The 14881-nt window shown below is 36.7% G+C and overlaps 1 protein-coding gene across 2 annotated transcripts in view; it reads left to right on the forward strand.

Moving 5' to 3' along the window:
• Nucleotides 1-14881, forward strand: part of LOC102832689 (kelch-like protein 13-like) — a 262216-nt gene that overhangs the window by 145238 nt on the left and 102097 nt on the right. Inside the window, exons 1-2 of one of the 2 annotated variants that reach the window (XM_006872113.1) lie at nucleotides 8035-8115; nucleotides 9863-9928. The exons of the other annotated variant lie outside the window; for it this stretch is intronic. Coding sequence (XP_006872175.1) covers nucleotides 8075-8115; nucleotides 9863-9928 — 107 coding nt within the window. The 5' untranslated portion in view covers nucleotides 8035-8074. Of the gene's footprint in view, nucleotides 1-8034; nucleotides 8116-9862; nucleotides 9929-14881 lie in introns of those variants that run through there. 2 annotated transcript variants of the gene reach the window in all.

Genomic DNA, 14881 nt, shown 5'->3' on the forward strand with positions numbered 1-14881 from the left:
GCAACAGTGACAGGCACTGAATTAGTTCTAATGAAAATATAAGGAAGACCAAATGAGTCCTGCTGTGGGGCTTTAGGATAAGCACTCCACCACAAAGTCAGTTCGAACCACAAGGTCAGTGGTTCAAACTCACCAGCCGCTCCTTAGAAACTCTATACAGGGTTCCTATGAGTCAGAATCCACTCAACGGCACTTAACAACAATAGCAACGCTATCTCTCAGGAGTTTATAGTCTAAGGAGGCATGTTGTTGTTAAGTGTTATGGAGTTGGTTTCAATTCAGTGATCCTGTATAGGGCTTCCAAGGCTTTTAAAATCTTTTGCAGAAGCAGAAAGCCTCATCTTTCTTCCATGGAGTGGCTGAGGGCTTGAATTATCGACCTTGTGGTTCACAGTCAGGTGCTTGTTATATAGTGCCACCATACTCCCTGGGAGGCATAGAAACAGCTATAATCTAAAGAGCCAGGAGATCCAATATTCAGAAAATCATGGGGACTAGAAAACTAAGGATACTAGGGAAGGCTTTCTGAAAGTAGGTATGCTCTAACACTTCCGTGTAGCTGACATTTGCTTCCTTAAGAAGGAAAGCAGGGAAATCCAAGTGGTGGGAGTATCATATACAAAACCACTGAGGCATGAAAGAAAGTGGAATGTTTGAGGTAAGTACCAAGAAACTGCTAATTGAGGATGTTTTCAGTACAAGGTATAGGTTGACCATTCTTCAAATTCTATCATCTAGGCATCCTATAGCTTCCAAAACCTAGTCCTCTCCTCCTTCAGCCATTTACTTCCTTGTGTTCAGTGTAGGAAGATCTTGTGTGTGTGCGATGGTATTTCAGAGTCATATTGCCATTGTTGTTGTTGTTGTTAAGTGCCGTCGAGTCGGTTCCGACCCATAGCGACCCTGTACATATTGCCATAGTCATGTTTTTTTCCACCTAAAATTAATTTTAATATCGTTCAGGGGTGACTAGTGAACAGAAAGGGGGACAGCATTGAATTAGGTTGTTAGTGGAACTGGATTCTTTTTTTGAGTTATCTCAGGAGTTCTGTCATTTGAGCCAAGTCATTTAAACAACTCGATTTCTTCGCTAGTAAAATGAGAATATTAGCACCTGCACTGCTTACTTCAGGGTTGGTTGAAAATGAAAATGAGGCTCTTTAAAATTAAGAGGTAGAATAAATTATTTCACTTGAAATTGTGCTGATTGAAGACTATCTGCTGATAATAAATAAAATATCTAGTGATTACCAAATATCTAGATTGAAAAGTAATTGACAAATAGAAATAGTGTTATCTTCTCATTAATTTCATATCTCTCTCCCTCTGTCTTATTATGCCATTTAGCTTATTTTGATGTTGGTATACTAACATATAGATTTAAATTTCCCAACAATCAATGTTTATGGATACAGCAGTCAATAAATCAAGTAACCTTGTATTTCATTAGACAAAAGACTTCTTTAAATTTTAAAAAGCAAAGCTGTCAGTTTGATGGCAAAAGTCATGGTAGTTTCAATTGCCTAATATTCTCTGGGCAAATTATTAAATGATGCAGAAAACATCAAAAGAAGATGGAAGGAATCCAAAGAGTCACTGGACCAAAAGGAAATGGTTGATGTTCAGCCGTTTCAAGAGGTAACATATGATCAAGAGCCAATGATACTGAAGGAAGAAGTCCAAGGTGCATTGAAGGAATTGGCAAAGAACAAGGCACCAGGAATTGATGGAATAAAAATTGAAATCTTTCAAGAAAGTGAGGTGTCATAGGAGGCACTCACTCATCTATGCCAAGAAATTTGGAAGACAACTGGCCACTGATTGGAAGAGATCCATATTTGTGCCCATTCCAAAGAGAGGTGACCCAACGGAATGCGGAAATCTTCAGACAATATCTTTGATATCCTATGCGAGTAAAGTTTTACTAAAGGTAATACAGAAACGGCTGTAAGCATACATTGGCAGAGAGCTTCCACAGGTTCAAGCCGGATTCAGAAGAGGCCGCGGAACGAGGGATATCATTGCTGATGTCTGATGGATCGTGGTTGAAAGCAGAGAGTATCAGAAAGATGTTTACCTGTGCTTTATTGACTATGCAAAGGCTTTCAATTGTGTGGATCATGACAAGCTATGGACAACATTGCGAAGTATGAGTATTCCAGAACACTTAATTGTGCGCATGAGGAACCTGTACAGAGACCAAGAGGCAGTTGTTCTAACAGAACATGGGAACACTGAATGGTTTCAAATTAAGAAAGGTTTGCAACAGGGTTGTATTCTTTCACCATACTTATAGAACCTGTATGCTGAGCAAATAATTTGAGAAGCTGGGTTATATGAAGAAAAATGTGACATCAGGATTGGAAGAAGATTCATTAACAACCTGCGATATGCAGATGATACAACCTTGCTTGCTGAAAGTGAAGAGGACTTAAAATATTTACTGATGAAGATCAAAGAGCACAGCCTTCGGTATAGATTGCATCTCAGTGTAAAGAAAACAAAAATCCTCACCAATAAACAACATTCTTATCAACAGAGAAAAGATTGAAGTTGTCAAGGACTTCATTCTTCTTGGATCTACGATTAACACTTGCGGAAGCAGCAGCCAAGAAATCTGCTGCACAAGACCTTTTTCAAGTGTTGAAGAGCAAAGATGTGCCTGGGCCCAAGCCATGGTATTTTCAATAATCTCATATGCATGTGAAAGCTGGACAATGAATAAGAAGACTGTAGAAGAATTGATGCATTTGAGTTATGGTAATTGAGGAGAATATTGAAAGTGCCATGGGCTGCCAAAAGAGCCAACATCTGTGTTGGAAGAAGTACAGCCAGAATGCTCCTTAGAGGCCTGGATGGCCAAACTTCATCTCTCATACTTTGGACATATTGCCAGGAGGGACCAGTCACTGTAGAAGGATATCATGTTTGGTAAGGTTGAGGGTCAGAGACAAAGAGGAAGACCCCCCCAGCGAGATGGATGGTAAAGTGGCAGCATCAATGGGCTCAAGCGTGGCAACAATAGTGAGGTTGACCCAGGATTGGGCAGTGTTTTGTACTGCTGTGCATAAATAAGGTCTCTATGAGTTGGTACCGACTCAATGGCACCTAACAACAACAACAATACATATGAAAGTTGTATAATGTAAAAGGAAAAAAGAAGACTAGATGTGTTCAATCTATGGTTTTGGTGGAGAATATTAAATATACTGCTGTTGGTTTAATTGCTGTGGAGTCAGCAATTATAGGGTGCCCGAGGCTGTGAATCTTTTGCAGGAGCAGAAAGTCTCATCTTTATCCCTCGAAATATACTGTGGACTGCCAAACGAAATCCTGAGCAACTCAATATTAGAAGAAATACAACCAAAATATTTCTTATATGTGAGAATGATAAGACTTTTAGCTCACTGACTTCGGATATCATCAAGGAAAGACCAATTGCTAGAAAAAGACATAATTCTTGGTCAAGTAGAGGACCAAAGAAAATGAAGGAAACCCTCAGTGAGATGGACTGAAACAATAGCTGCCAAAAATGGCCTCGAACATACCAACGATCATGAAAATAAGACAGGATCAGGCGACATTTTATTTTTATTTTTATGAGCTGGAGCCATCTAACAACAATTAATAGCAAGAAAAATGGCAATTAACAACAAGAACAAGTGCTTTGAATGACCCGTGAACTAGTCTTCATTCATTTATGTTAACAGAGAGTGGTATGACCTGAATTTTGTTCCCTTTTAGGGACTTATAAAAATTCATTCAAGTGGGACTGGAGTTTCTGAATCTTTGTCCTCCTACTGCCTTTGCCATTTACCCTAATCTGTTGACAGTGCAGGCAGTAGTTATTAGTAGCAGCCAAAAACATTCCCATTTTATATTCTTCCCTTTGACCATGCATGCCCCTTGCTCATTAGATTGAGTGGTGATATTCTTGGAATCTGAGAATTCAGCTGAAATCTGAACTACTTACTGGCTTTTAGAAACCTGAAGAGTTGCTTTAGATAAATGGCTCTCAAAGTTTATAGGACAGAAAAGTCTATAAAACACTCATTCTACTCTAAGCCATCTTATATACATATACAAAAAAAAAAAAAAATCAGTGAAGGATACAGCTTTGGATGGAATAACATAATGATGCTACTTTAAATGGAATAGAAGTAAATTGTTTATGTGAGTATAAATCAAAAAGGATTGCTACTAGATTTCCTACTAGTAGTTCATACATGCATGGATTTCTTCCAAACAAAATGTGTTTACACATGTCTCTGTGATCAGTGGATGACTGCAGACAAGTTCTTTCAGTAATATACTTGTTTCAGTCTCCTTGTTGTTGTTGTTAAGTGCCGTCGAGTCGGTTCCGACCCATAGCGACCCTGTATAGGGTTTCCAAGGAGTGACTGGTGAGCTTGAACCACCGACCTTGTAGTTCAAAGGGCTTTGCAGTCTGGCGCATAAACCCACAGCGCCACACCAAGAGTCCTTAGGGTGCCTTTAAATAAGAGGGCACAATCAAAACAATGACTTCCGGAGGAGATCTGCTGGACCAGTTCAATTCAAAGCAGAATGGCCAGCTCAGAAGGCACTGAGATTGCTTTCTGACCCAAAGGGGTCATCTTGAGAGATTTTTCTTGAAGGACACAGATGATCGTGGGAACTTTGTACGAAGTTTTAAGAAAATGGAAAGCTGCGCTGGTGAGAAAAAGGCTAGGAGAGTTGCACCAAGAAACTCATTTCCATCACAACAATGCACCTGATCCTTCTTGGAAGGTAGCCAGGGCTGTCCTGTGAGGATTTCACTGGTAAACCTTACCCCATCTGCCCTTTAACCCTGATCTTGCCCCTCCAGATAGTTTTTGTTCCCCAAACTCAAAGAACAGTGAAAAGACACAGAATTTGAGTCCCTTTAGGAACCAGCTCGATGGCACTTAACCATAGCAACAAAAAGAATGCCCAAACTAACATTTTTGATTTGGTGTTAATCAAAGAGCATAAAATTCCTTGAGGTAAGGGTTAATGATAGATTTTCTCGAAGGACAGAAGAATAATCATGGGAACTTTGTAAGAACCACCTTCAGAAGTATATAGGCCGGTATGGAGGATATGTAAAAAAAACAATAGCTTCACATTTTGGATAGTTTTGTTTCTATGATTTTGTGGCAGCACTTTTTGACTTACCTTTGTACCAGACAAATACACACCCTCTCAGCACAGTCACTTGTGTACAACAAGGAGAGCGCGGAAAGACTGTTGGTGATTCAGCTGGCATAATTTGAGATCCTCTGATTTTTTTCCCCTTTAAAACTTCTTAATTAACTTTTATATAAATTTGGATAAAGTCACTTATTCCAGTCAAAATATAATATGATTTTTTCTCCTGCCAAACCTAAAGGAAATCTAAGCACTTTGGCAATTGATCAGTTTTCTGCACAACTAAATGAAGAAATGGTCTGAGTTACTTCTCTTTGTTATGAAAATCTATGGTACTGTTGATACATAGTTTTAAAATATTCTTACAAAAATCTGAGGAATTAAATCATTTTTATGTTCCTCCAAATTCTGTCCTTTCTTGAAGATTCCTTAGAAAAAGTGTGGCACACATCCCAAATCATATTCTCGTTTTTTTTTTTCTGTATTTGAGTTTTTTTTCTTACAAGCTAGTAGAAAAGAAAGTGGTCAGTGTTTATACTTGAGAAACAAAAAAGAAGAGTTCAAACAATTTTTATCTTGCCCATTCTTAAGTCTTTGAGGGGATATTTTCAAGTATTAACTGCTTTTTGAAATTATTGGCAGTATCCTCTTAACCCATTTAAACATAAATGGCTTGACAAAGATGAAAAGATTTTTATTACCTACATGAAAGAACACACCATGGCTTTTGCATCATTACATAAATCTGAGAGCTTGTGCATACATAAAAAGGAGAAGACACAGCTGAAAGTTAAATGATAACATCCATGAAAGCTTGAATACTTACTCTTTGACACTAAGCATAATGCAATTCCTAAGGGAGATAAGAGTCCTGGTGTGGCGCTGTAGGATCAACACTGGAATGCTAACCACAAGGTCAGTGCTTCAAACCCGCCAGCTACTACTCTGAAATCCTATGCAGGGTCACTATGAGTCAAATCAATTTGACTGCACTTAATAACAATAATAGGGAGATGATACTTAATAGTTACATCCCAAGATATATTCCTCTGGTGACGCTTCCTATTTTAACTTAATTTCCAGCTAGTACTATTACACCATTTTTAAGAGCACCTTCTTCTTACACTTAAGCTTTCCTTAAGTAATAACCCATCTCTCAGAAGTTCTAAACCTTTTGGGTACTGTCTTCTACTTTTACTCACCTATCTCTTTTTGAGGTCTTCCTGGATACTTTTTGTTAACTTTGTGGACTTTCAGGTGGATTCTCTTGATGTACTGCAGGCAATAAAATATAATCACATTTTCCAATGTCCAGGACTATCATTCAACAACCTTTTATATTATCACTTTGTCATTAGTTCGCCAGGCTCTAGTAATCTTTTCCTCAATGCAATGGGCAAAGGTTCAAAAATATTTCTTGAACATTGAATGCTAAAGAAAATGTACATAACCTGTAATGGAGGGCCTTTTTTTTTTTTTTTTTAATGTGGATTCAGTTTTCCAAAGAAGACGTCTTAGGAAAGAATGGACTTTGAGCTGGAGCAGGGAGGATTGGTTGAATTCAGAAAAGTAAAAAATGGGAGAAATTTCATGCAGAAGGCACCTCTGGAACAAATGAGAGAGTGAACAAGACACACTTGTGAGACAAAGTGGAAAGTTGGTATTATGGTACTAGGGCAGTAAACTAGAAGACTAGGTTGGGCCATCTTGTGGTGAGTTCTTAGTGACGGGCTCTACAGAGTCTATTGATTTATTGATAGGTTGGTTATTTGCTTGCCTGCTTGTTGCAGTTTTTGATAAACCCATCCAGTCAACAAATGACTTCTCATAGCCCATAGGATAAATACAAACCTCTTCATTGGCATATAAGGTCTTCTGTGATTTTGTTTCTGCATACCTTAAAAGTCACTTCCCTCAATGCTATGTATCCCAAACTCTTTCTTGCCATCTGAAGATTTCCTCAAACACCTCACCATGCTGTGTTCTCTCAATTATCTATGGCTCTGCACAGATTGTTTTTCTGGAGTTTATCTAGTGAAGGCCTCATTCATGTTCAACTGCTGTAGAAGCCTGGGCATATACTACTAAAGCTTTTACACCATATTCTGTGTTGTCAGTGTACCTCTGTTTCCCTAGTTTAACTAGGAGCTTCCAGGGAGCAAGGGATTGTGTTAGTCACCTTTATAACCATATCACTTAGCATAGTTTTTAACATATAATAAATTCTAAACATACTTGTTGAGTAAAAGATTTACTGAACACCTAATTTACATCAAGCATAGTATTATTCTAGGATAGTCATCTAGAAACAATGTGATTGATAGATTGAAAATCAGAGATACAGGGAAACCAGTTATATGTATTTTGCAATAGCTCATTTGTTTAAAAATACTTGAGGGTTTATTCCTGGAAAACTGCTAAAGATAAAAGGATAGGATTTTAATGACTGTCCACTAGAAGCAAGGGAGAAGGAAGAGTTAAAGATAATGAAGATTTAAAAGAATCTGAAAATAATAGGTTACTTCCAGGTATATATATTTTTACTAAGTCAGATCTCCTGGTGTTAGTCTTTGCCTCACCTTACCTGTGTGCTACCGATGAGCACTTTGTTCCTGATCAGTTTACTGGAACTAAATCCAAGATTCACGAGGTTCTAGTTTTCATATCTGATTAGGAGTTTAGATATAAAATATAAATAGTTCAACCACGCTGACTGTAATTTCCTGTCAAGGAAGGTATGCTGTGCATAGATTTTTGAATGCAGAAATCTTGTTTTTGCTTTGGGAAGCTAGAACTGAAGTGTTATACCAGACAGATGCACTGGGGTGCGCTACTATGTAGCAGAGCTTAGCTGTGCATCACAGCTCTTAACTTTAAAACTCCAGAGAATTTGATGAGAGAGGGATCCACAAGAACATGACAAATGATGAGAGTTCAAACCTTAAGAGAAAAATGGGCTTATTGGTAAGAGACCTTTCTTTTCCTTTATTTGCTGCTGTTATTTATTCATTAAAATAGCAAGCCTGTCATTTGCACATGTGGCTTTGAAGCGGTATACAAAAATCAATTTTATATGTATTGTAGAATTCAGGAGACATATTGGTAACCATGCAAAAATCATAGGAAGCATGTGCAAGGCTTGGCTTTTTAAAAAAATGTCTCAAAAATTTTTACTTTACTTGAAACTGTGGTATAGCTTTATTTATATAACTTAAATGCATTGCAGATTAAAAAAAAATCTATATTTAAAAAGTTAAAATAAAGAATAGTGACTTGTGTAGAGATACATAATTTCACTCACTTACCAGAAGGTGGCACAACAGATTCTTCTTAAAGACACAAAGAAAAGAGATAATATTAATAAGAATATAAAATAAGCTGTATTTAAAGGTGTTTTCATATATTTTAAGCAAAAAATATATTTGTTATGCATTTAGTGAAGCTGACTTTGATGTCTAAAACTTGACAAGTATGCATTTAACCCATTGTAGCTTTTTGTGAACCAAAAATAATAATTTTTCTGTGTATAGCATTTTAGAAGTAGACTTTGAGATTGCATTGTCGTTAAGGGTATTCTATTTTGAGTTCATTTTTCTAAAAAGAAATGAAATACTTGACACTTACCTTTTGCATAGAAAGTCATTAGATTTAGGATAACATTTGGTCAAGCTCTTTTTAAAGATACTGCTCGACTCTGACTTGGATGTAGTTATGACTTTAATAATTCACGAGTGCTTGTAAGATGACCCAGAAAAAAAAACAAAACAGTTCATTTTGAAAGGAAGGCTAGATAAGGCTAATCTGTACTTTCTATAAGCGAATGGCAGCATAAATAAAATAAATGTAAAGAAATCTGATTTGGGGCTGATACTCCTCCCACATCTGCTAGCATACTTTAGTTTTGTAAAAGAGTTGACTGTTGATAGCTAGTGTATACTGCAGTGCTTCTGTAGTAGTCTCTATTTTTAAAACTGCATTCCTGAGACAGTACCAGAACTATGTCTGTTCCACGTTGCCTTTTGTATTATCCCAAAGGAGTTCTATATATGACAGAGCTTCACAAAAACAAGATCTCCTGGTTAGGAGACAGTGCATCTATTTATATGTTTTTATTAATTACATGCAGTATGAAAATAAGAAAATTGGTAGTGAATGAACCTAGAAGAACATTAGCCATCTGTTCTCTGAAAGCTTGTAATGTATGTCATGTGCTCTCAGGTTTTTATGGCAAAACAGAATATCAACAAAGAATTGACCTCTCTAGCTTTTTAAGTCAGGGAAGGAAAAGAAAAAAAGGCTAGAAAATGACAAAGCATTCCCAGGGCTAAGTATATATTTACTGGAAAAGTGTTTCCTTGGGTCCAAATTTGGCTAGTTTAGTCTCTTAGATCAGATGCCAATAAATATTGTATTTGATGTCAACCTTTATTCCTTACTTTATGAAACTTAAAGAGAGCTTCTTAGAGTCTTATGACTTTCTAGCTAAGGTTTGTTTGTTTTTTTAAGGTAATTTAGGTTTTTAAATTTTCTTTCTGTGAAGTCTTCACTGTTCAGGATTTATAAAGTAGCATTTATTAATTATAGCTAAAATATTTGTGGGGTGTGCTGTGAAAATCTGAACTAACTATAAGAGAGCCACAATTAACGAGTTTTTTTTGTTTTGTTTTGTTTTTTTGTTTTTTTGTTGTTTTTCTTTACACTCCACTTTCAGGAGACGGAGGCAATTGTCTTTAAAACAAGCCGATTTCAAGGATATATTCAAAAAATCAACTTCAGGGTATGTCCGAGGGTCTACATCTTTCTCTACCTTTCTGTCAATGAGAATTTATTTTCATAAAAAAGACCCTGAGAAATTAGAAGACATTCTGTCATAAAAGAAAGTTTCAATAATGTCTAGGGCACTACTCATTAAGACACAAAAAGATGATATATTTTTTCCATTAAAAATACCACACATCATAGTACTATGCTTTACATCTTTCATAAGTTGACTTGGTTTTCATAACATTGGTGAGTGATGCACAAGGAAGGTGGCATTCTCCTTGGTTTAAACATGAGGGAAAATAACAATGGATGTCACAAAGCTAGTTTGTGGCAGAGCTGTAACCAGACCACAGGTGCCTGAAGCTTAGTGCCAACCCTCTGCATTCTACCTCATAGAAAAAGTTTGAAACAGATTTCTGATTTTTAAAATTTGTATTGCACAGGCAACATATTATACACTACCTTTGTTTTCTAATTGCTATACCTCACACTTTCCCCCCTCTCCCCCACCACCATTGCATCTGTCTGTTTGTCTGCCTGTGTGACTGTTGCTCAGCCAGCTGGAGACCTTGCATTTAGACTCTTCCAGACCTGGAATGTTCTGGAGTGTGGGATGTCAAGATACTGGGGTTGGGCAGAACTAACTGACTACTGGTACCTGGAAAGAAACATTTGCTTGAAATCCTGGACATAGATAAGTATTGAAAGAAAGAGAAAAGAAAGCCAAATGAAGGGAGGGAAAGAAGCAGAGGGGAGGGGGGTTGGGGGGAAGGAAGAGCACATTAGGCCTCAGTAACAGGGTTAGCAATTAGAACTCACAGGGAAGGTGGTGATGTGTTAAGAAGGCCAGGGACTGAGAAAAAAAATAGAATCTCATGTGAGGGTTAACAACCTTGACTTTAAAGGAGAGTTTCTGAGGTACTTGTTCAAACAGCAGAATACTGGGTCCTACTCCCAGATTCCTATATTTGAAATATTCACCCCACTTGATTCTCATGCATATTAAAGTTTATGCCTAAAGTAGAGGACTTTTATTTTGGAGAATAAAGAAAAGAGCCACTTTCTCTCTGTAGCATCTGTGTTCCATGTCAAAGGCATATCAACCATAGCTGTAGGCAGGAGGGGGAGGGGGAAGGGGAGGAAGAAGGCCAGGGGGAGGAATGACAGCTATTTCTTACATACATATCTTGCTGTGTCTATATCACAATAGCCACTATGCATTATGGTGAATGTGAGGTGTTTATAAAAAGCCATTGGGTAGGTTCATTTCAGACAGTTGAAGAAGATAAAGGACAAAAGGATTTCCACCCAAAGGTGAAAAATAAGTATGTTTTTATATTTTTAAGAGTCCTCTCCCAATGGTTTTCAATTTTAAATGATTTCTAAAATGTCTACAAAACTAGGTTACCCAGGGTTCTGGATTGCTAAATCTTTGTTGTGGTAATGTGTTCAGGCACACTCATTTTTCATATCTGAATATATAATCTGCCTAATTTGATTGTGAGGACCTTGTAACCAGGGAACATGAGTGATTTTGTATACTTGTAACATTTCACGAAATCATAATTTCTCAGTGATTACTGATGATTGAGCTAATTCAGCAAGCACCTCCTCTGCAGAGTGAGTTGACTGATTTGGTTATTTGAAGTTTAAGGAGTCTCTCTGATACTGTCAGTAATACACTGAGGAAGCCACAATGAAAACAACTGCATTTTAGTTGACAAATACAAAAGCATGATCCTACAAAATCTGCTGTTCATTTTCATTTCCTGCTTAGATTATCAGTTGGAATTCAATCTGGCTCTCTCTTTCTCCTTTTTGAAATACAAGTTATGTGTTCTGTACTTTATAAACCTTAACCTCAAAAGTTGGTATTTTTGAAAACCCCTAAACATAATTATTTTTGTTTAATGACCGAACAGTATTATAGGAATTCAAACAAAATGGCCAGATCCAGTAATCAAAGACTTCTAAAACTGTTCAACATTGTCTCTAACTAAGATCAAGCCACATAAAGAAGGAATGAATAAATGTAGGGTCACTATGAGTCGGAACAGACTCCACTGCACACCACCACCACTACCATCAACAAGTGGAGGGAAAATGAATTTTACTCAAGTGCTACATCCCTTTAGAAATCCATATGAAATAACTGGTTATTGAAAACATATTTGATTATGAAGACATTAAGGGGCTCTAAACTTATTATTTGAAGGAGAAAACAGTAGAAAAACACCACCAGCATGGTCGCTATGAGTTAGAACTGACTTGACGGCACTTAACAAAATCAGTAACACCTTAAACCTAGGTCTGCCTAGAAGATGAATTTTAGTTTTATTCCCTCATATCAAAATTATATTTACCCTAGTTAGTATTATAACATGAAGTAAAGAAGAGATCCCCTTCCGCTCCATTGGATAAGCATTGCATCCAATGGTAATAAAATTAAATATAACAAACACTAAAAGAATATTGTGGTTTGATCACAACATTTAAATAACACGAGTTAATGATGATATTGCATCATAATACTCTAATGTGATTGCTAAATGTATTTTGCAGGCATAATAATTTTAAATTGCATACTTTTTGTCTAGTTTACATTACGTAGACGTACCACCATATGCTTGGCATCCTATAGAATAGCTGTTCTTGTACCTTTTAACTTGTTTTGTAGAAATTAAAATGGCCAAAGACTTCAAGTTAGAAAATGAGAAGGACCTCGAGCCATGAAAATAGAGGTGTTGGACAAGTTTCTAAGTCTCTTGAGCACAACAACCATAGTAGGCAAATACTGTAAGAAGAAATTGCACTGCTATGAGAACTGTTGAATACATTGTGGTCATGCTTCACAAGATTGAAGTTTAAGGTTTAATCTTTTTTAAATTTCTCTTTTCTTTATATTACTGTTGTTGATAAGTGACATTGAGTGGGTTCTGACTCACAGTGACCCTGTATAGGATTTTCATGGAGCTGCTGGTAGGTTTGAACAGCCGAACTTGTGGTTAGCAGTCCAATGCTGATCCAGTGCTTGTCCTAAACCTTTCATTTTCAGTCACCAATATTTTATATAAATAGAGAATATAAAACGTTAATGATTGGGTCTAGGAAACGATTTTTTTTTTTAAAGTGAGTATAAAAAGGGTCCTTTCTCATGGAAAATTTAAGTAATGCAGTATAATCTTAATCACTTGGATTACCTTTCTATCTCTGGTTAGCCAACTTCTTTTGTGTGGTTACTCTGGAAATATTTGTGACCAAGATTTATAAATACTCAGGAAAACCCAGTAATCTCTTAGATCGCAATTCTGGCTCCAACATTTATACACAAATAAATTATAGTAAATATTTTACAGTAATAATAATTCTTTGGATAAAAGGATACAAATATAAGTTCATCAAAGTAGTAGTATTATTTCATTATTTTGAACTGGAATGTTGTGAAATATCCCTTTATATATATTCTGAAGATTTTTCAGAACTTCAGACTTTTTATTTTTTAAGTTTGACATTTCTGAAAGACTAAAAGAGGTTTAATTCCTTTTACTAATATGCCCATTTTTTTATGTCCAGAGGGTACATTTTGCAAAGCCAGTCTCCTGCCCGCAGGTACACTGCCTTTTTCAGGCCATGGGCTTATAGTTATCTGCTGCTCTATCTCTCTATCCAATTGTCTCTGCAACCATCTCTGTTGTCCCAGTTTTTCTGGTTAGGATCCCATGCTCTACTCATGCTCTTCCCTCTTGATGGTCCTAGGGTCCTCTGTTCCTGAAATGACAAATTAACTGCTCCCCCCTTTTACTTACATCTCTTCTACATTCACAGTTGTGACAATTGCCATTAGTATACCTTTTAATATTTGGTATGTGACGTGCTTATTACTGGAAAGGTTTTCAATTGTCATAAACCAACATTATTGTATATCGCTAATTCTTCCCAAAGTAGTATAGGACTTATACAAATTCATCTAGGTTTTATAGTCTTGCTTTTATATGATTGGAATGCTAAGGTTTGGAACAAAGAGTAGTTGGAAAATATGGCGTTGGTGATGGGAATTATGCTGGAGATAACATAATAGAATTCTGCAAAATCAATGATTTGTTCATTTCAAATACCTTCTTTAGACAGCATAAGAGACAATTATACACATGGACCTCACCAGATGGAATACACAGAAACCAAATTGACTACACCTGCAGAAAGAGACGATGGAAAAGCTTGATATCATCAGTCAAAACAAGGCCAGGGGCAGACTGTGGAACAGACCATCAGTTACTCATATGCAAATTCAAATTCAAACTGAAGCTGAAGAAAATGAAAAAAGTCCATGAGAGCCAAAATATAACCTTGAATATATCCCACCTGAATTTAGAGATAATCTGAAGAACAAACATACTTGAAATATTAAACACTAAAGACCAAAGACCAGAAGAGTTGTGGGATAACATCAAGAACATTGTACAAGAAGAAAGCAAAAAGTCATTATGAAGACAAGAAAGAAAAAAAATGAAAATCGATGTCAGAAGAGGCGCTGAAACTTGCTCTCCAGTGTGGAGATGCTAACGTCAATGGAAGAAATGAGGAGGCGAAAGAGCTGAATAAATATCAAAGGTCAGCTCACGAAGACAAACACAAATATTACAACAATATGTGCAAAGATCTGGAGTCAGAAAACCAAAAAGGAAGAACATGCTCAGCATTTCTCAAGCTGTGGGACCTGAAGAAAAAATTCAAGCCTCGACTTTCATTACTGAAAGATTCTCTGAGAAAATTATTGAATGATGCAGAAAGCATCAAGAGAAGATGGAAGGAATACACAGAGTCACTGTACCAAAAGGAAATGGTTGATGTTCAACCATTTTAAGAGGTAACATATGATCAAGAGCCAATGATACTGATGGAAGAAGTCCAAGGTCCACTGAAGGAACTGGCAAACAACAAGGCACCAGGAAATGATGGAATAAAA

The sequence above is a fragment of the Chrysochloris asiatica genome, unplaced genomic scaffold (assembly GCF_000296735.1).
Source record: "Chrysochloris asiatica unplaced genomic scaffold, ChrAsi1.0 scaffold00183, whole genome shotgun sequence".
Classification (NCBI taxonomy): domain Eukaryota; kingdom Metazoa; phylum Chordata; class Mammalia; order Afrosoricida; family Chrysochloridae; genus Chrysochloris; species Chrysochloris asiatica.